This window comes from Aethalodelphis obliquidens, unplaced genomic scaffold, assembly GCF_003676395.1.
Source record: "Aethalodelphis obliquidens isolate GAN/ISIS:26980383/991018 unplaced genomic scaffold, ASM367639v1 scaffold41, whole genome shotgun sequence".
Lineage (NCBI taxonomy): Eukaryota > Metazoa > Chordata > Mammalia > Artiodactyla > Delphinidae > Aethalodelphis > Aethalodelphis obliquidens.
Window position 1 is genome coordinate 7412988 of NW_020837985.1, and position 16177 is coordinate 7429164.

At 42.1% G+C, this 16177-nt stretch overlaps 1 protein-coding gene across 11 annotated transcripts in view; it reads right to left on the bottom strand.

The window, feature by feature from the left end:
- The window catches only part of ASAP1 (ArfGAP with SH3 domain, ankyrin repeat and PH domain 1), a 349713-nt gene that overhangs the window by 110525 nt on the left and 223011 nt on the right, over positions 1-16177 (bottom strand). For all 11 annotated transcript variants that reach the window (XR_003438372.1, XM_027132478.1, XM_027132477.1 and 8 more), the window contains one exon: positions 12710-12855. Coding sequence is in view for 10 of the 11 variants with exons in the window: in XM_027132478.1 (XP_026988279.1) it covers positions 12710-12855 (146 nt within the window). In the remaining variant the exon portion in view is untranslated. The remainder of the gene's footprint in view (positions 1-12709; positions 12856-16177) is intronic.

The window sequence follows — 16177 nt, forward strand, 5'->3', positions numbered from 1 at the left end:
TGACTTCAAAGTCAGGCTATGTCCACCAGCTCTCTGAACTTCCAATTTCTTAACACGGCTGGACAATAAGTCAATAAGAGGGCCATTCACTTTTAGTGGAAGATATAGTAAGTTACTAGTTCCAGATGGCATCAGTAGGCCACTTCTTCAGGTTTAAACCTGAAGGTACCACAGGCAGGGGTATCATCTAAAATAGAGAGGTAAAGTATAAATAAAGAGGCTTAATATACTCAGAAATCATATACTAAAATGTAAGTAAGAAATAAATTCTAGAAGAGTTGATGTGAAATGGGAAAGAAAATTCAAACAAATAAATACAACAGATGAAATGGATCCCCTGATCCAGCAAGACATCTAAATGAGCATTTCTCCAAGTGGGTTCATGGGAAGTTAATGTTTCTTATACAACAGGAAAGTCTGTGGTTAAGTAAGTTAGGAAAACATTGAACTGGACAGGTCTCTTTCATTGCAGGATGTCTCTAAGCCTTCGATACACAAATGTGCACTGTAAACCCCCAAGGGTATTACGTAGTGCTTCTCGATCCAGAACTCTTGTCAAAGAACAAGGCATGGGATTTGTGTTTCAAGGAAAACTTAGGGAAAGGGGTTTCACACTCTGATGCGCCCATTCCCAGGCAAGAGGGAGTGGACACACCGGGTGCAGCCTGGCCACTGACCACAGGTGCACGGGGTATACACGGCTCAAAGCACCCACCTGGCAGGTACACGTGGAGCCTGAAACCCAGCCACACTTCCTCACTCATCCGTGCTCTCTGGCACTGGCTGACATCAATCAGCCCGGGAGCAGGCTGGCTGGGCTGTAGTGCCTCTGCCCATGAGTCTAGGCTGGAGGGAGTGGCCTTGTCTGAGGGCTACAGAAAGTGGAGGTGAGGAGAGCTCAGAGGCAACATTCTGCAGAGGAATCCAAACCAGCTCAAGACCCGGCATGTAATGTGAAGCAGGGAGGTGGAAAGGCAGAATCCAGAGAGGAGGCCTTGCCCGGGACGGCAACAGGAAATCAAGAGTGGAAAGGGGCAAAGCAGTGAGAGTGAGGCTGAGTTTGGCAGAATTCTCTGAGCCAAGGAAAACACCTGCATTTGCTTTTCACAAAGTACCTCCAGATGTGGGCCTGGAGAAGGAGCTCTGGAGGCTTCTGGGCTGTTGATTATCTCAACACAGTGCTTGCCTTACTCTTGCAATATCGTGCTACTGTTTTGCTTGCCGTTCTTTATTTTTGTTTTAACTTTTTAAAATATATTTATGGACTTCTATCTATCTATCTATGGCTGCGTTGGGTCTTCGTTGCTGCATGCAGGCTTTCTCTAGTTGCAGTGAGCGGAGGCTACTCTTCGTCGCAGTGCACGGGCTTCTCATCGTGGTGTCTCCTCTAGTAGTTGTGTGGCTCGTGGGCTCAGTAGTTGTGGCGCGTGGTCTTAGCTGCTCCGTGACATGTGGGATCTTCCCGGACCAGGTTATTGAACCCATGTCCCCTGCACTGGCCGGTGGATTCTTAACCACTGCGCCACCAGGGAAGTCCCACTTGCCGTTCTTTCAATCTATACTTTTTACTTAAATAAGTTAAAAGTAAACTTTATGTTATATCCATAAAAGGAGGTCCACATCCTTTGAGAGGCAGGCAGTCCAGGGCACTGCTTGAAAGCATGGACTGTGGAGTGAACTGCCCGGGTTTGCATGCTGGCTCCAGTATCCACTGAGCGCCCTGCGACTTGATTTCCTCAGCTGCTGAACAGGGATAACTATGGCTGCTACCTGGTAGGGCTGATGTGAGCAGTGAAGGAGGCTATATATAGATAAGGCAGAAACAGTACTGCTCACCAAATACTCCATTTGTTCCCTTCCACCTCCTGGGCCCCTGCAAATGGGGCCAGGAACACAGTTTAAACCAAAGAACTAATCTATCAGGGAAAGCTGCGACACGTCTTCGTCTGATTCTACAGTTTCTCTCGTCCTCTGCACAGCCAACCTTGCTGAAACAGAGGAGCCTCCCTCTGCCTCAGTCTCTGAATCACACTGTTACTACAGAGCAGACCCCCTCCATAGACACGGGACAGGAGGAGGAAATAAACCTTTACTATGTTAAGCCATGGAGACGTGGGGGTTAATTTATTACTGCAGCACATCCTCGCCTATCCTAGCTAATACAACAAGCAAAGCGATTAAAACAGCGCCCGGCATGTAGCAGGCACACCACAAAACACTCATTGTCATTACTACTTGTATAGTAAACATTAACCATAAAAATTATGAAAACTTTACCTGCCTGAAGGCTCTGAGGATAAGATCAGGTCCATTTTTGTTTAAAAGAGATACTGATAAGCAACTGTTAGGGGCATCCTAAAGCAGCCAGCACCAACCAGAGACTTCCTCCTCCACACTTAGTCCTCTCCTCCGGCTAGTGAGACTCCCTCCTCCAACAAGTGCTAATTTCTTTCTCCCCCTTTCCTCTTCTCCTCCTTTTCCTTCCGTCTTCTCTCACAGATCCACAGCTCTAAAAACGTTAAGTCTTTCAAGCATCAAAATGCTGTTCTGTGAGTCTGTTTCAAGTGGAGTTAACACCTGACAGCCACATAACCACAATCACACACATTTCAAATGAAAAGTGTTATTCACTGCAAGTAAAACTCACAAGATGAAAATCAATCCTATTTCAAATGCATTATTTGAACTTCCTATTTAAAACACTTTTAATGTAAATCCTTAAAAGAAGAAAAAAAAAGGAAAAACAAAACATGTTAAAATTTGGCCTGGGGATACCAGGATTTCTGTATATTGAATGTATTTAAGACAAGGTACACCTGTACTAATGAATGTACAATTCAAATCCTATAAGGGAATTATGGTTTAGTTATACAGTGAAATACTATGTAGCCTGTTAAAGTGGTTCTGCAATTTTATTTGTATGGTCATGGAGAGCTAACAAGCTTTATAAACAAGCCTGCATGTAAAGCAATTATACTCCAATAGAGATGTTAAAAAACAAAACAAAACAAAACAGAACACTAACTGGAAAAGACATACGCACGCCCATGTTCTGCAGAATTATATATAATAGCCAAGACATGGAAGCAACCTAAGCGTCCATCAGTGGATCAATGGATAAAGAAAATGTGGCAGATAGACAGATAGTGGAATATTATTCAGCACACACAAAAAAGGAAATCTTTCCATTTGCAACAACATGGGTAGACCTTGAAGGCATTATGCTAAGTGAGAAGTCAGACAGAGAAAGACAAATACCATATGATCCCACTTACATGTGGAATCTAAAAAAATTAAAACCAGCAAACTCATAGATACGGAGAAGATATTGGTGGTTGCCAGAGCTTGCGGATAGGGGGTGGGCAAAATGGGTGAAGGGGGTTAAAGATACAAACTTCCAGTTATAAAATAACTAAGTCATGCATATATACACTACCAAACGTAAGGTAGATAGCTAGTAGGAAGCAGCCGCATAGCACAGGGAGATCAGCTCGGTGCTTTGTGACCGCCTGGAGGGGTGGGATAGGGAGGGTGGGAGGGAGGGAGACGCAAGAGGGAAGAGATATGGGGATATATATCTGTATGTATAGCTGATTCACTTTGTTATAAAGCAGAAACTAACACACCATTGTAAAGCAATTATACTCCAATAAAGATGTTAAAATAAATAAATAAAAACAAGTCTTCAAAATATATGTATAACACAAGCTTGTTTAAAAAAACAAAACTGATTTGGTAGCAAAACCTGACCTGACCTGAATTCACTTGGTGGTTAGCTTGGACTTGAATTGAGGTGGGACTCCTCACTTATCCCACTTCATGTAACTATTCACCTGAGAAGTCACTAGGGGGCATTGCATAATATATGGCATATGTACCCTGTCAACCTTCTGGAATCTATAAAGTTCTGGATTTTGAAAAACATCTAACCCCAAGGGTTCTGGATAAGAGACTGTGGAGTTGGATGTTACACACACACACGTGTGTGTGTTAGTGTATAAATTATCAGTATCTCTATGTATAAATCTATGAAACTGTTTCAAAGGACAAACTATAATATTAGTATTCACAGAAGTTAGAATTATGTAATGATCTTTATTTAAAATTTCTGAAATTTTTCTAGTAAACACATACAACTTTTATAACAGAAAGGAAAAAGAAAGCCTTCTCCTTCTTACCCATCCTCCCATTCATATGGACAGATCTCATTTCATGAAATGTCCTACACTACTAATTGGCAATGAAGCATGTCAGGACATAAGGGGATGGCTGGCAGATCAAAAGGTGAAACCTTCCAATTACGGATTACCGTTCTGCAAAATGATGAGGTTTTAAAAATGTATCATATAACCCAGAGCACCCAGGGGCTACCAGTTTACTACTGAGGAGACCCAGGCTTTCAGCACTTTTCGACGTTTCAAAGAAGAACTGGAGAAATAATCTGTTTGCTACAAACATAGAGCCAATCTGCACATTTCCAACCATTCTCATTTGAAGGGGAAAAAAAGAAGAAAAATTAAAAAACAATCCTTAACTCAAACCACAATAGCCTGCAGTCAGAGACTGCAAACAGGAAATGCTACGCAGCTGGAGAAATCTCGGCTTTGCTGAAACAGCTCTGAAGCAATATCTGCCCTCTAACTGCTAGAGGAGGTGCAGGCTCTTACGCAAGCTACAGCATTGTCCAAAGGCCTAGGGAAGAGAAGGAAGCAGAGGCACAGAGAGTCCCGGCTGGACTGGAATCCTCCTGGGCACCTACTACTTCAAAACAGCTTTCACATATATTTCTAAAACTGCTGCTACATTGAGGCTCTTAGGGTATGGTTTAAACGGTTTTCCTGTGCCCACTGAGAATCTATTTCAATCTACTCCTTTCCCGTCCCATTTTTGTGGTTTGATAATTAAATGGATGCAATGCTCTGCTGACTCCCTAACTTCTTCGTCAGGATCACAGGATGATGGCCTGACACTGAGGTGTCGAGCAGACCCAGCACTGTTCAGCAAGTAATGACTTTACTGCTTTCCTTGTAATAGTTAACAAAAAGGAAAAAGAAAAAAAAAGACTGAACATAATTTTGGTACTATATATTTAATCAAATAAAAATATTTAGAAACAGCTAAAATTCAAGATCACCCTGTTTTTCTTCTTTTTTTTCTTTTCTTACAAGGAAGGCTTAATCATTAATACATTAACTAAAGGACATTTGTAAGTAGAAGGAACCAAATGTATAATGGCACGGAAGCAAGAAACAGCCGATGCTCCAGCAACAACAAATCATTTGCTGTGTCTGGAGCTGCCTGATTACGAAGGCATCTTTGAACTGAAGGAAGGACGAGTCCAGAAAGACTGGTACATCAACTAAAGAAATATTTCTAACATTTTTTTAAAATGCTACTATCTACTAAGCAGATTATGAACTAAACCTACAAAAGATACTTCACAGAAAAGCCCACATGCTTAAAACCTTGCCAGAAACATATTAAAAACATCAGCAAAATAGATCACGTCCACATTTCTCTGGCCTCTCACCCCTAAAAGGCAGCATTCCCCAGACATATTCAAACATGATGAACGGATTCACTTCTGGGAGGAAACAGCTAATCACCTTTTGAGAATAGTGACCACACAGAGGTCTTTACCTAGAGGTAAAAATTCAAAAGACAGAGAAAGACTGGTTTAGAAAACCTGCAACAGTTAAGAGGAAGTAGGAAGTGGTCTAAATGAATAGTAGAGGTGAGAGTTTGGTTTTTGGTCTGTGCACTTGTTATATTCTGAAACTGTTATATAACAATAGCTATATTATTAAAGACATTCCCCAACAATAGCTATATTATTAAAGACTTTTTCCAACTTTCTCTCCCTGACTAGAATCTGATAATTTATTTTTATTAACCTTATTATTAAAAAAAAATTATAGACTCACAAAAAGTTGCAGAAATAGTACAGAGAGCTTCCTTGTACCCATCGACCCACTTCTCTCAAGAGTAATATGTTTCGTGTGCTATAAACCACATTATCAAAACCCGGAAATCAACATTGGCACAAGATGATCAACCAGGCTCCAGGCCTTACTTGAATTTCACCAGTTTTTGCACGCACTTATTTTTTGGTACGTCTCTGTGTATATTCCTATGACATTTTACCACATGTATAGATATGGTACAGCTATACCACAGTCAAGACAGAGAACTGTTCCGTCAACACAAAGGAACTCCCTTGGGTTCTTCCTTTACAGTTAACACCCTTGCCCCTGCCTCCAACCCCTGTTCTCTATCTCTGTAATTTTGGATGATTTAGACTTAACTCAGAAAAATACATAAATGGCAAAGTTATCCTGTTAAAAGTCACTGTTTTATGGAACTTCTTATTTTTACTTTGAGACGTCAGAAGCCCACAGTGGTAGAAAGAACACGAAAGAAAGAAACAAAAGACCTTCCTGTATGTACTTGGGTAGTTCCCACTGGACAGGCAAGTCCCCGATCCTATTCCTGCCCCAGTACCTAGATTCCCAGGTGCTGACAGCAAGCAGATATCTCAGCACTGGCTCTCACAACAGGGAAGGGACGAGGCTGAACTGTCAGGGATGAGAGCTCTATCAGAGGGGGTTCTTTGGAAAGTCACATTCTCTGGAACTTCTAGTGAATAACTTTGTCCCAAACAGGAAAAGTGCATATGCTCTAATGCTGACACTAAGTGAAATCCACAGAAACACAAAGTTGCTTAGGACATGTGATTTCATCTATGTGAGGGGAAAAGTGCAGAAAAAGAGGACCAGAAAGACAAACCCGAAATATCAATGAAGGCTCTCTCAGGGTAAGAAGGATATAAAAGAGAACCTGCAATTTTCTCTTTGAATTCTAAAATTTCCCAACTAGGCAGGTGTTTCATTTTATAATCAGAAAAAAATACATAAAGTCTCTGCAGTGGCCATTAATGCCACAGTGGTATTAATATTAATGTAGTTTACTAATATGGTAACAATCCACTGTGCGTGACTCAAGGAATTTGCAGTTTATAATGTTTCTCACATGGGTCATAGGATCTGATTCTCACATAAGCAACAGGGTAGGAAGGGAGGTACTTTTCCCCCATTCTTCCAGGGAGGAAATTCATGCTTATAAGTTAGGCGAAGTTAACCTTATGGCACTCAGTCCTTATGTCAAAGGACATAACAAAGTCTTTGATTTCTGATGACAGTGGTTCTCAAGTCCCCAAGGTCGAAAGTATTTTCATAATACTACTAAGAAGTTTTAGCTGACCTTTTCACTGTCTTGACACTTGCACTGATAGTGCAAAAATAATGAAGGTAAAACTGCTGGTGCATTAGTGTGATGCAAGGTATTGCCACAAACTGTAGTCACTCTCTTCCTCATGGTCATGCTCTTGCAGTAAAAAAATAAAATAAAATAAAAGGCTATCTTCATTTAAGAATGTCCACCATGAAACAGTAGAAATGACTGATTTTATTACCTATCAACCCTTGAGTATATCGTTTTAATATTCTCTTTGATGAAATACGATGCATAGGAAGTAAAGAACTTCCAAGGCATGCCAAACTAGATGCTTATCTTGAGAGAGCACATGTATGCAGTTTTTCAAGTTGCAAGTTGGACTGGCTGGTTTTGTTAGTTTTCTACTGGAACACCACTTTTTTCCTTGAAAGAGTGACTGACAACTGTGGTACTGAGACCTGGGTATTTGGCAAACATTTTCTTGAAAATGAATTACTCATCACTACAAGGTGAACAAGTGACAATATTTGTTGCTAATGATAAAACTGGAGCTTTCAGAGAAAAGTTAAAATTTTGGAAAACCTCTGTCACCGTGAGCTTGACAGTTTCCAAATCCTTAAAGTTAATTTATATGGTTTCAGATTCATACTGCTACTAACATTTAAGGAACCACCATCACGTTTTGACATAGTATCAAATAAAATTATTGATAATTACCCGAAAAGGCTCTTGAAGTACTTTTCTCTCTTCCCAATATATAGACCTGTATGAGACTGTAATTTTTTGTCTACTTCAAGCAAAACAACATATTGCAACAAAATGAATTAATACATTAAAAAGTTCCTCAGTTTTAAATTCTAAGATGGTAAACATGGATAGAAATAGTCCACATAAACACAAACTCTTTGGTGTTCTCAAACATTTTTAAGATTGGGGTCCTAACACCCAAGTTTGAGAACTACTGGCTAACACTCTTCCAATATAATATATGTAATTCACTAATGAGGGAAACCCAAAGGAAAAAGTAGAGAAGATAGTACTTTGCAAGCTAAAGAGAAACAGGAGTTGGACGACTACTGGTACAGGTTCCAGTCACCATGTCAGATGGGCCGTTAGCACCCACAGTCTATAGAGGCAACATCACGCCTTCTGTAATTTGTGGACGCAGCACTGATGACGCCACGTGAGCGTGATCCACGGTCAGGGAACTTGAGCTCAAGCTCTAATTCCACTACTTCCCAGGCATGTTATTTTTTGAAGATTTGATGCACTTATTTGCAAAATGGGATATGACTATCCGTACCTGCCATTACACGGCGGGCTGCCATAAAGATCAAGCAAGAAGATGTAAGTAATAATAAAAGCTTGTATTTGTTAAGCAAATTCCATAGGTCAGGTATTACGCTTGGTGATTTACTTCCAGGATCTCGATCAAGTCCCACCACTACCAAGAAACAGATACTATAATTTCTTTTTACGGGTAAGGAAACTAGCATTAGAGAAGTTAAAGTGATTTGCCTTAGGCTAGAAAGCTGGGCGCTGGGAGTTGGGAGTCCAGGTCTGATAGTGACCAAAACCTATATTCCTCCCACCACTTACAATGCACGAACTCTCCCATCCTGTATTATGGCCTTTTTATAAAAACTGTTTTCTAGGCAGTAAGCAAAGCAAGTTTCTTTAAACCTGGCTCAGTGCATGACCCTCTGTGCAGTCCTCAGATGTCTATTAGTTACAGGTTAGGGACTTTCCTGGTGGTGCAGTGCATAAGACTCTGCGCTCCCAATGCAGGGGGCCCGTGTTCAATCCCTCATCAGGGAACTAGATCCCACACACATGCCACAACTAAGGAGGCCGCCTGCCACAACTAAGGAGGCCGCCTGCCACAACTAAGACCCAGTGCAACCAAAAAAAAAGCTCAGAGATGCAAGAGGTTAGAAGCTGGCTAATAAAAAGCCAGCCTCGGTCCGTGTGAAGTTAACACCAACATCTGGGCAGCTCCTGGGAGTTTGCATGTAACCTCTCACTTGATCATCATACCTTCCACGCTCATTGAATGTTTAGAAAAATAAACACCTAAATGGTGACTGAGAGTCACCAGCACTTAGTACACTGATGTTTTTCAGGACCAACCCTTCAGAAACTCCCAAACACAATATACTTATAATACTGATTGCTTAAAAGTAACACGACTAATAAAAGTTTTCCCTACCTAGAGTCAGTCAAAAGCAGAGCACTAGGGGCTTCCCTGGTGGCGCAGTGGTTGGGAGTCCGCCTGCCGATGCGGGGGACACGGGTTCGTGCCCCGGTCCGGGAGGATCCTGCATGCCGCGGAGCGGCTGGGCCCGTGAGCCGTGGCCGCTGGGCCTGCGCGTCCGGAGCCTGTGCTCCGCAATGGGAGAGGCCACGGCAGTGAGAGGCCCACGTACCGCAAAAAAAAAAAAACCCCCCCCCAAAAAAAAAGCAGAGCACTAGACCTGACCCCAAAACCGACCCTTTCTTCCATGAAAATAAATAATACTTTAATGTAAACTATTAAAATACCCATCGTGAGCAATATCTTAATTAGAAAATGACATTTTTCAGGATTGACCATAGACCTCAACACAACAGACATTTGGATATTTGCCGGTTCAACTGAGGATACAATTTAGGAAGTCTAAAATATACCAAGGTACCTTTTTTAAAATCTTACTTTCTAAATTTCAACCGTATCCATTACTGCTTAATGTTTCCAGCCTTCACTAGCCTAAGAGAATAGGATTTTCAAGAATCTCCTGAGAAAAACAGCTTCCCAGGGGGGTGCTCCCCCAAACTCATCTGGGGCCTGAAGGTGCTTGCAACTGACTCAGAAACCCCTCCCTGCCCGAGGGGATTGGCTTCCTCTCCGCCCTCTGCTCTGGGGCGTGACCCCGTGAATCTTCCTGGTTTGCTCTTCCCTTTCCTGGCAAAACATGAAAAGGGAAGCAGTAAGCTGCCGGCTGTTGTCGGGTCTTACGAACTCCTGGGACTGACTTTATTCAATCAGAAGAGTGTTCCCTTAGTAACCAGCTACAATACACACTGATTCTTCTAACCTGCTCCCTCACTAGAAATGCCACCACCTTCTCTTTTCTTGGCCGGGCCGCACAGCTTGCGGTATCTCAGGTGCCCAACCAGGGACTGAACCCAGGCCACGGCAGTGAAAGCCCAGAATCCTAACCAACTAGGCCACCAGGGGACTCCCTGCCACCACCTTCTTTTAAGGGAAAATGTTTTTGTTTTTTAAATTAATTGAATGAAATCTTCCAGCAACTTCTTTTCTTTCTTTCTTAGAAGGAGGAGGCCTGCAGCTTGGGGTATGTTTAGGGAAAGAAGACAACCAGAGCCGAGGTGCCAGGCAGTGCAGAGTAGGCTGGGAAAGACGATGGATGCAGCGACAGAATGCTGGGCTCACACCTCCTTACCGACAGCGCGCCTGAACAAGTCACAGACATAACCTCAGTGTGCCTCAGTGCGCACATCCTGGTTAAAGGTAAACCCACCACAGGGCTGTTGTGAACTGTTGTGAATTGTGAATCTGTTGTGAATTGTTGAATGATAAATTCACACAAAGCACACTGTCAGGTTCCTCAGAGCGTTCAGTGACTACCAGCTGTTTCCGTAGTTATTAGTTCTGTAGCTACAGTTGTTTCTGTAGTTCCATACAGAGCTAAGCAAACATAGACAACGACTGATGCTTGAATGGCCACTGACTCGTGTGGACGGCATGAAATCCACACACGAATCCCTACACACGGAAGGAACCTACAGGGTAGGGAAGTGTGGAAATGGACTGGCCCAGGAAACGTGGAAGTAATGGCTACTGACTTAAGCCACATACATTTGGTCTCCTGGAAACTAAAGGTTAGCAAGATATTCCTGTGAAAACGCCCATCTCAGGGAAAACAGAACGTCCTCCCTCACTAGTAGCCGTTTACCAGTTATTACCGAAGCGAACTGTCAGAATCTTCTTTCACTTCTTTTCTTCCCACCATAGTACCTCTGAGCAATGCCACCCACAAAAAGGCAGGCAGCACCCAGAGGAAGGAGAAATGGGAGGCCTCATCTGAATCAAAGAGATTCACATAATCTAAGATTCACAGAAATATCATGGGTTTGTCAAATAAACCCCAAAGTGTAGGAATACATAGGCCCTAAGTTAAATACCATCCTTTCTCAAATTTCTGAAAAGAAGACATATTTCTATTTTCAGCCTTTATTTTCTTTAAGATTAGCTGTCACTGTGTAAAACTAATTCAGTGGCATAAACTATCAAACAGAATTAAATTGTCAGGGAGACAGACACATACATATATTTATCTAGTGGGATAAGAAAAAAAAAGAATATTCTGATTGGTCAAATAACCAGGTTAATTTACTATAGAAAGGTAGTCTTTATTTTCCAATAGGGTGATTCACATCTGGAAGACAGCCATTTGTACCAAGTAGATTTGTGACACGAGTCTCACGTAAGACCACAGACGCCTATTTGATATGAGTAACTGACCCAGGGTCAAGACATCTTAAGCTTGAGTTCTGGATCTTTAAAGGAGGCAAAGATGCAATGCTGAGAATGGCGAGAGGAAGAGGAGGAAACAGCTCCTCTCTTTCAGGAAGGAGCCTACAAAAGTATGATATACTTTTCCTTTGGATCTTTCAACCTCCCACTGCTCCTATCTCTTGGGACTTAGGGGAAGAGAGACTTGATTAAATTAACTCACACACAAGTGTGGTAGCTGTGCTACACAGAACGAACCTTTCTTGACATGAACGCAGTGTGGGGGTGAGGGAGGGTAGTGGGCACAATTTGGGGACACCCAGACAACACTGCCTGCCCAATGGGTCCCCCCACCTCCATCTGTGTCTGCTCCTAGGTCAGCAGCTCCAGTGTCTCAGATTTTTAGGGATTCTTCTTGTCATCATCTACTTCTGAAACCACAGATTCCCCAAATCTTAAAATCTTTTTTCTTGGGAGGGTGTTAAAAGGATATGGGGAGTTGGGAGAGGTTAATTATTTGTAAATCAGAGACCAAAATGCATGCTGGTCTTCACACAAGTGAAGGGTGACATGTATGTTTGAAACAAAAAAAATCATCAAACTTTCAACTAATTACTCTTTCAACTAATTAAAATGCAAGGGTTACTAAAACTTATCTAAACAAACACAAAAGCAAAACAATGGGAGAATGTGGAAAAGAATTCAGGTTAACAAGCTTCTCTCAGATTCAAAAAACCTACCCTGCTATCAGCTGGGCCGGAGGTACAAACTCTAGGCATTTCACAGTGGGCAGTTTCCTTAAATGTGACTCCATACCGAGGACTAAAAAGACTTTTATTTTTATTTTTTGCCCTTAGGATCAAGTGTTGGGAGAAGACTATTATATTGTTCTCTTTATGATCTTACTATACCTTGATCAGGCTGTAATTAAAAAAATATATATTTTATGAAATGGCTTACCAGATTTTTCAGCAGTGTGGACAGTTCCTTTGTAAGAGTAGAAAACTTGACAAAAGCGGTGCCAAGATCTGGGTTGTCTCGACTTAAAAAATTACTCCCAAACTTATCAAGAACTTGTGCATAGTTTTCTTCATTTTGTACATGATCTGAAAAGAAGAAGAAAAAGGAGTCTGAGCTACTATTTGCCACAATGACAAGTTACTCTGAACATCGATCACTAGAAACTCTCAAAAGGAAAGCAAAGAAACTCCATCAGTTCTTTACTGAACATGTCTACAAGGTGGTTAGCAGTGCGCTGAGTGGTCTCACTCACTCTATCAAAGGCGGTTTCCACTTTTTCTATCAGAGCACTGAGTTCATTTATATCCCAACTAATCCACAGACTCACCAAACATTGAGGGGTCAAATTATCACCACATTTTCAAGCAATTAAAAAACTATGATCGTCAGGAAACAAGGAGAAAATTCTCCTTAGAAAAATCAACCTTGGAATGCAAAAGAAAAATCCATGTGTTCTAACATGTTTCTTTCTCTGCAATTAATCCTAATTTCCTTTAATTTTGTCTAAGACCCAGGTCCGAGGAACAGCATTCATACAATGCTTTTTCACACATCATCTCTTGATGCAAAATGTGCAGGTGTAGATCAGACAGATCTAGAGTTCAAGATTGGTTTCACTACCTATGAGCTTGCTACCTTAAGTTTTTTAACTTCCGTGGCTATTATCCTAGCTGGCACATGAAAGGTATCAATACAATATCTGTGAATAAATTTCCCCATTCTGAGCTTTGGTTTTCTGATCTATGAGATGGAGACCAATATTTACAAGACTGTGGTGCTGATGAGTTGATAAAAAATATACAAAGGTTTCTCAATAGAGTGAATGCTCCATAAGTAACAATAATTCCTTCCTCAAAACACTTTCTCTACTTGGCTTCCAGGATATCACACTCTCTTGACTCTTCCCACCTCATGGCTGTTCCTCTCCATCATCGTCTTTGCTGGTTCTTCATCTCCCTGGCCTCAAGTCTTTGGGCCTTTATTCTTCTATACTGACGCCCACTCTCATGGGATCTCACCTAATCTTGTGGCTTTAAGTAATTTCTATTAGCTGACAACTCCCAAACTGATATTCCCAGCCCAGATCCAACCCTGAATGCAGACATATATCAAGTGCCTGTTCAGTATCTCCTAGTGCTCAATCTTAACTTGCTAAAAACAAACCCTGATGCTCTGCCCCAACTCTCTTTTTTCTACAGTGCCTCCATATCTCAGTGGGTTAATGGCAAATACATTCTTATAGTTGTTCAGGCTGAAACCCATCACGTCATACCTGATTTTCCCTTCTCATACCCCAGATGCAATCCACTGGCCTTTACCTTTAAAAATATTACTGAAATCTGACAGCTCACCACCCACATGACTACCAACCTTATCCAACATCATCTCTTGCCTCCATCACTGCAAACCCTCCTGCAAAAAAGTTCCTTTGTTGCAGCTCTTGCTCCCCTACAGGCCGTTTCCAGTACAGCACCCAGTGTGATTCTGGTAAACTGTGCATCTCATCTCGTGACTCTCGGGGCAGACACTGCTATTCATCATGGCTATCCAGGTTCCCAACCCTTGCAGGCTTATGGGAAGGGATAGTGCACATCCCCACACCCTGAAGTAACAAGGCGCTGACCAAGGAAATACGAGTGGAGGTGGTGTGTACCACCTTCACGTGGCAGCATCTCAGATGCCCGTGCTCAGCTGTACACGGCTCTCTTCCTTTGTGGTGGAGTACAGGGAAGCATGAATTTACACAGAGGCCCATAGTAGGTGTAGGATATTTATTAAACAAATAAATGAACAAAAAAGTATCTATCAAAATCATACCTTTAAGGGCTTAATTCATACAACAGCTCTTTCTTTTCAAAGCCTTCCCTTAGTTGGCAATAATCTTTCTTTGCCCATAATTCTCTGTACCTCTACTGCAGTAATTTCCACTACATCATACATTTGTGTAAGTACAGCTCTTTCCCTGCCACCAGACCATGAGAAGCAGGGGCTCCCTCTGGCTCACCTCTGCATCCTCACACAACAAACACCACTGCATGTGTTTCAGTGAGCTCGGCTTATGAAGCTAGCTTTACTGAGCTGCTGACTTGGATTCGTCGATTTCCCTTTCAGGAATTTAAGAAGCATTCACTTCTTAAGTCTCCTAGGTTGCTCAGTAATTGAACAACAAATAATTTAAAAATATTGCACTCTCAAACACACCCTCAATAACTGCATGGGAGCAACGGTATGAGCCTGGACTGGGGAACGTCCCAGGAAGAAGTCGAAATACGACGAAGGTAACAAGCATCACAGCGTCCAATGAAATGAAATGAGGCCCTAGCAACCTTCTAATCATTGCCACATTAAAAATGCATGGTGCCTACAGTGGATGTCGGCATTTCAGGCTGAGATATTAAAAAAGATAAAAATGCAGCTCCGGTTACCGCCCAGGTTCACTCTGAGAAGCGGCTCAGAGAAACACAAAGGAAAGGCCACATCAGCTGCACAGGCAGGATGCACACCTTTGATGTCCCTCATAAGCTGGACCCACCCTGATACCTTCTGTCTCAGGCCAAAGGGCCTCACCCTGCCCCGGAGAACCCCACTCCACCTGCCACCCTTTCCTGCTTCTGGAGGCCAGCAAAAAACGGGTTCAGCTGCCTGTTCATTTCAACTGCTTTCGAGGGAAGGGTCTCGGAGGTAAAACCTAAGTGGTAGGCTTTGTGTTCGTTTGCTTGAAGTTATAAAATATTTCAAATGATATATCAGAATCTTTAGTTAATAAAACACCCATGTACCCACTGGCCAGTTAAGAAATAAAATACTGCAGAGTGTGTCCTCTCTCTCCCACCTGCTACCCAATCCCAGTCTCTTCCCTCCTTCCCCAGACACAACCACTATCCTCAATTTGGATTTCCACGTAGGGTTAGAAAGTACTACGAGAAGCTCTCCTTTTATGAGGGACGACAGACTCATCAGAAAATAAGATGGACTTGGCCAAGGCAGGGAGAGAGGCCACAGGAAGTTGGCTGAGAACCTTCTCTGACCCAAATGCTTTTCACAATATCATATTTAACCTTCACCAGAACTCTGCAAGGGAAGAAGTATGCTTGTGGGGCAGATGAAACCTAAAATGTGGTGAGAGAGAGGCAAAAGGTGAGACTGGATACGTACAGGCTAGATCATGTGTGCTGTATGTTTTGCCAATTCCACAACCGAAGAACCATATGCACACACGTAAGAGTGTGTGTGTATATGTATTAATCACGTTTATATATACACACATGTATAAAATTTCCTAGTGTAGTTGCCTGTTTTAAAATATGGCAGCTAATTTAGTGAGCTGTATCTCGGAATACTACTACTAATTCTCTTGAGGGGAGAAATGATGGGAGTTAAACATCAGGTGCTCGTGCCCGGCATGTG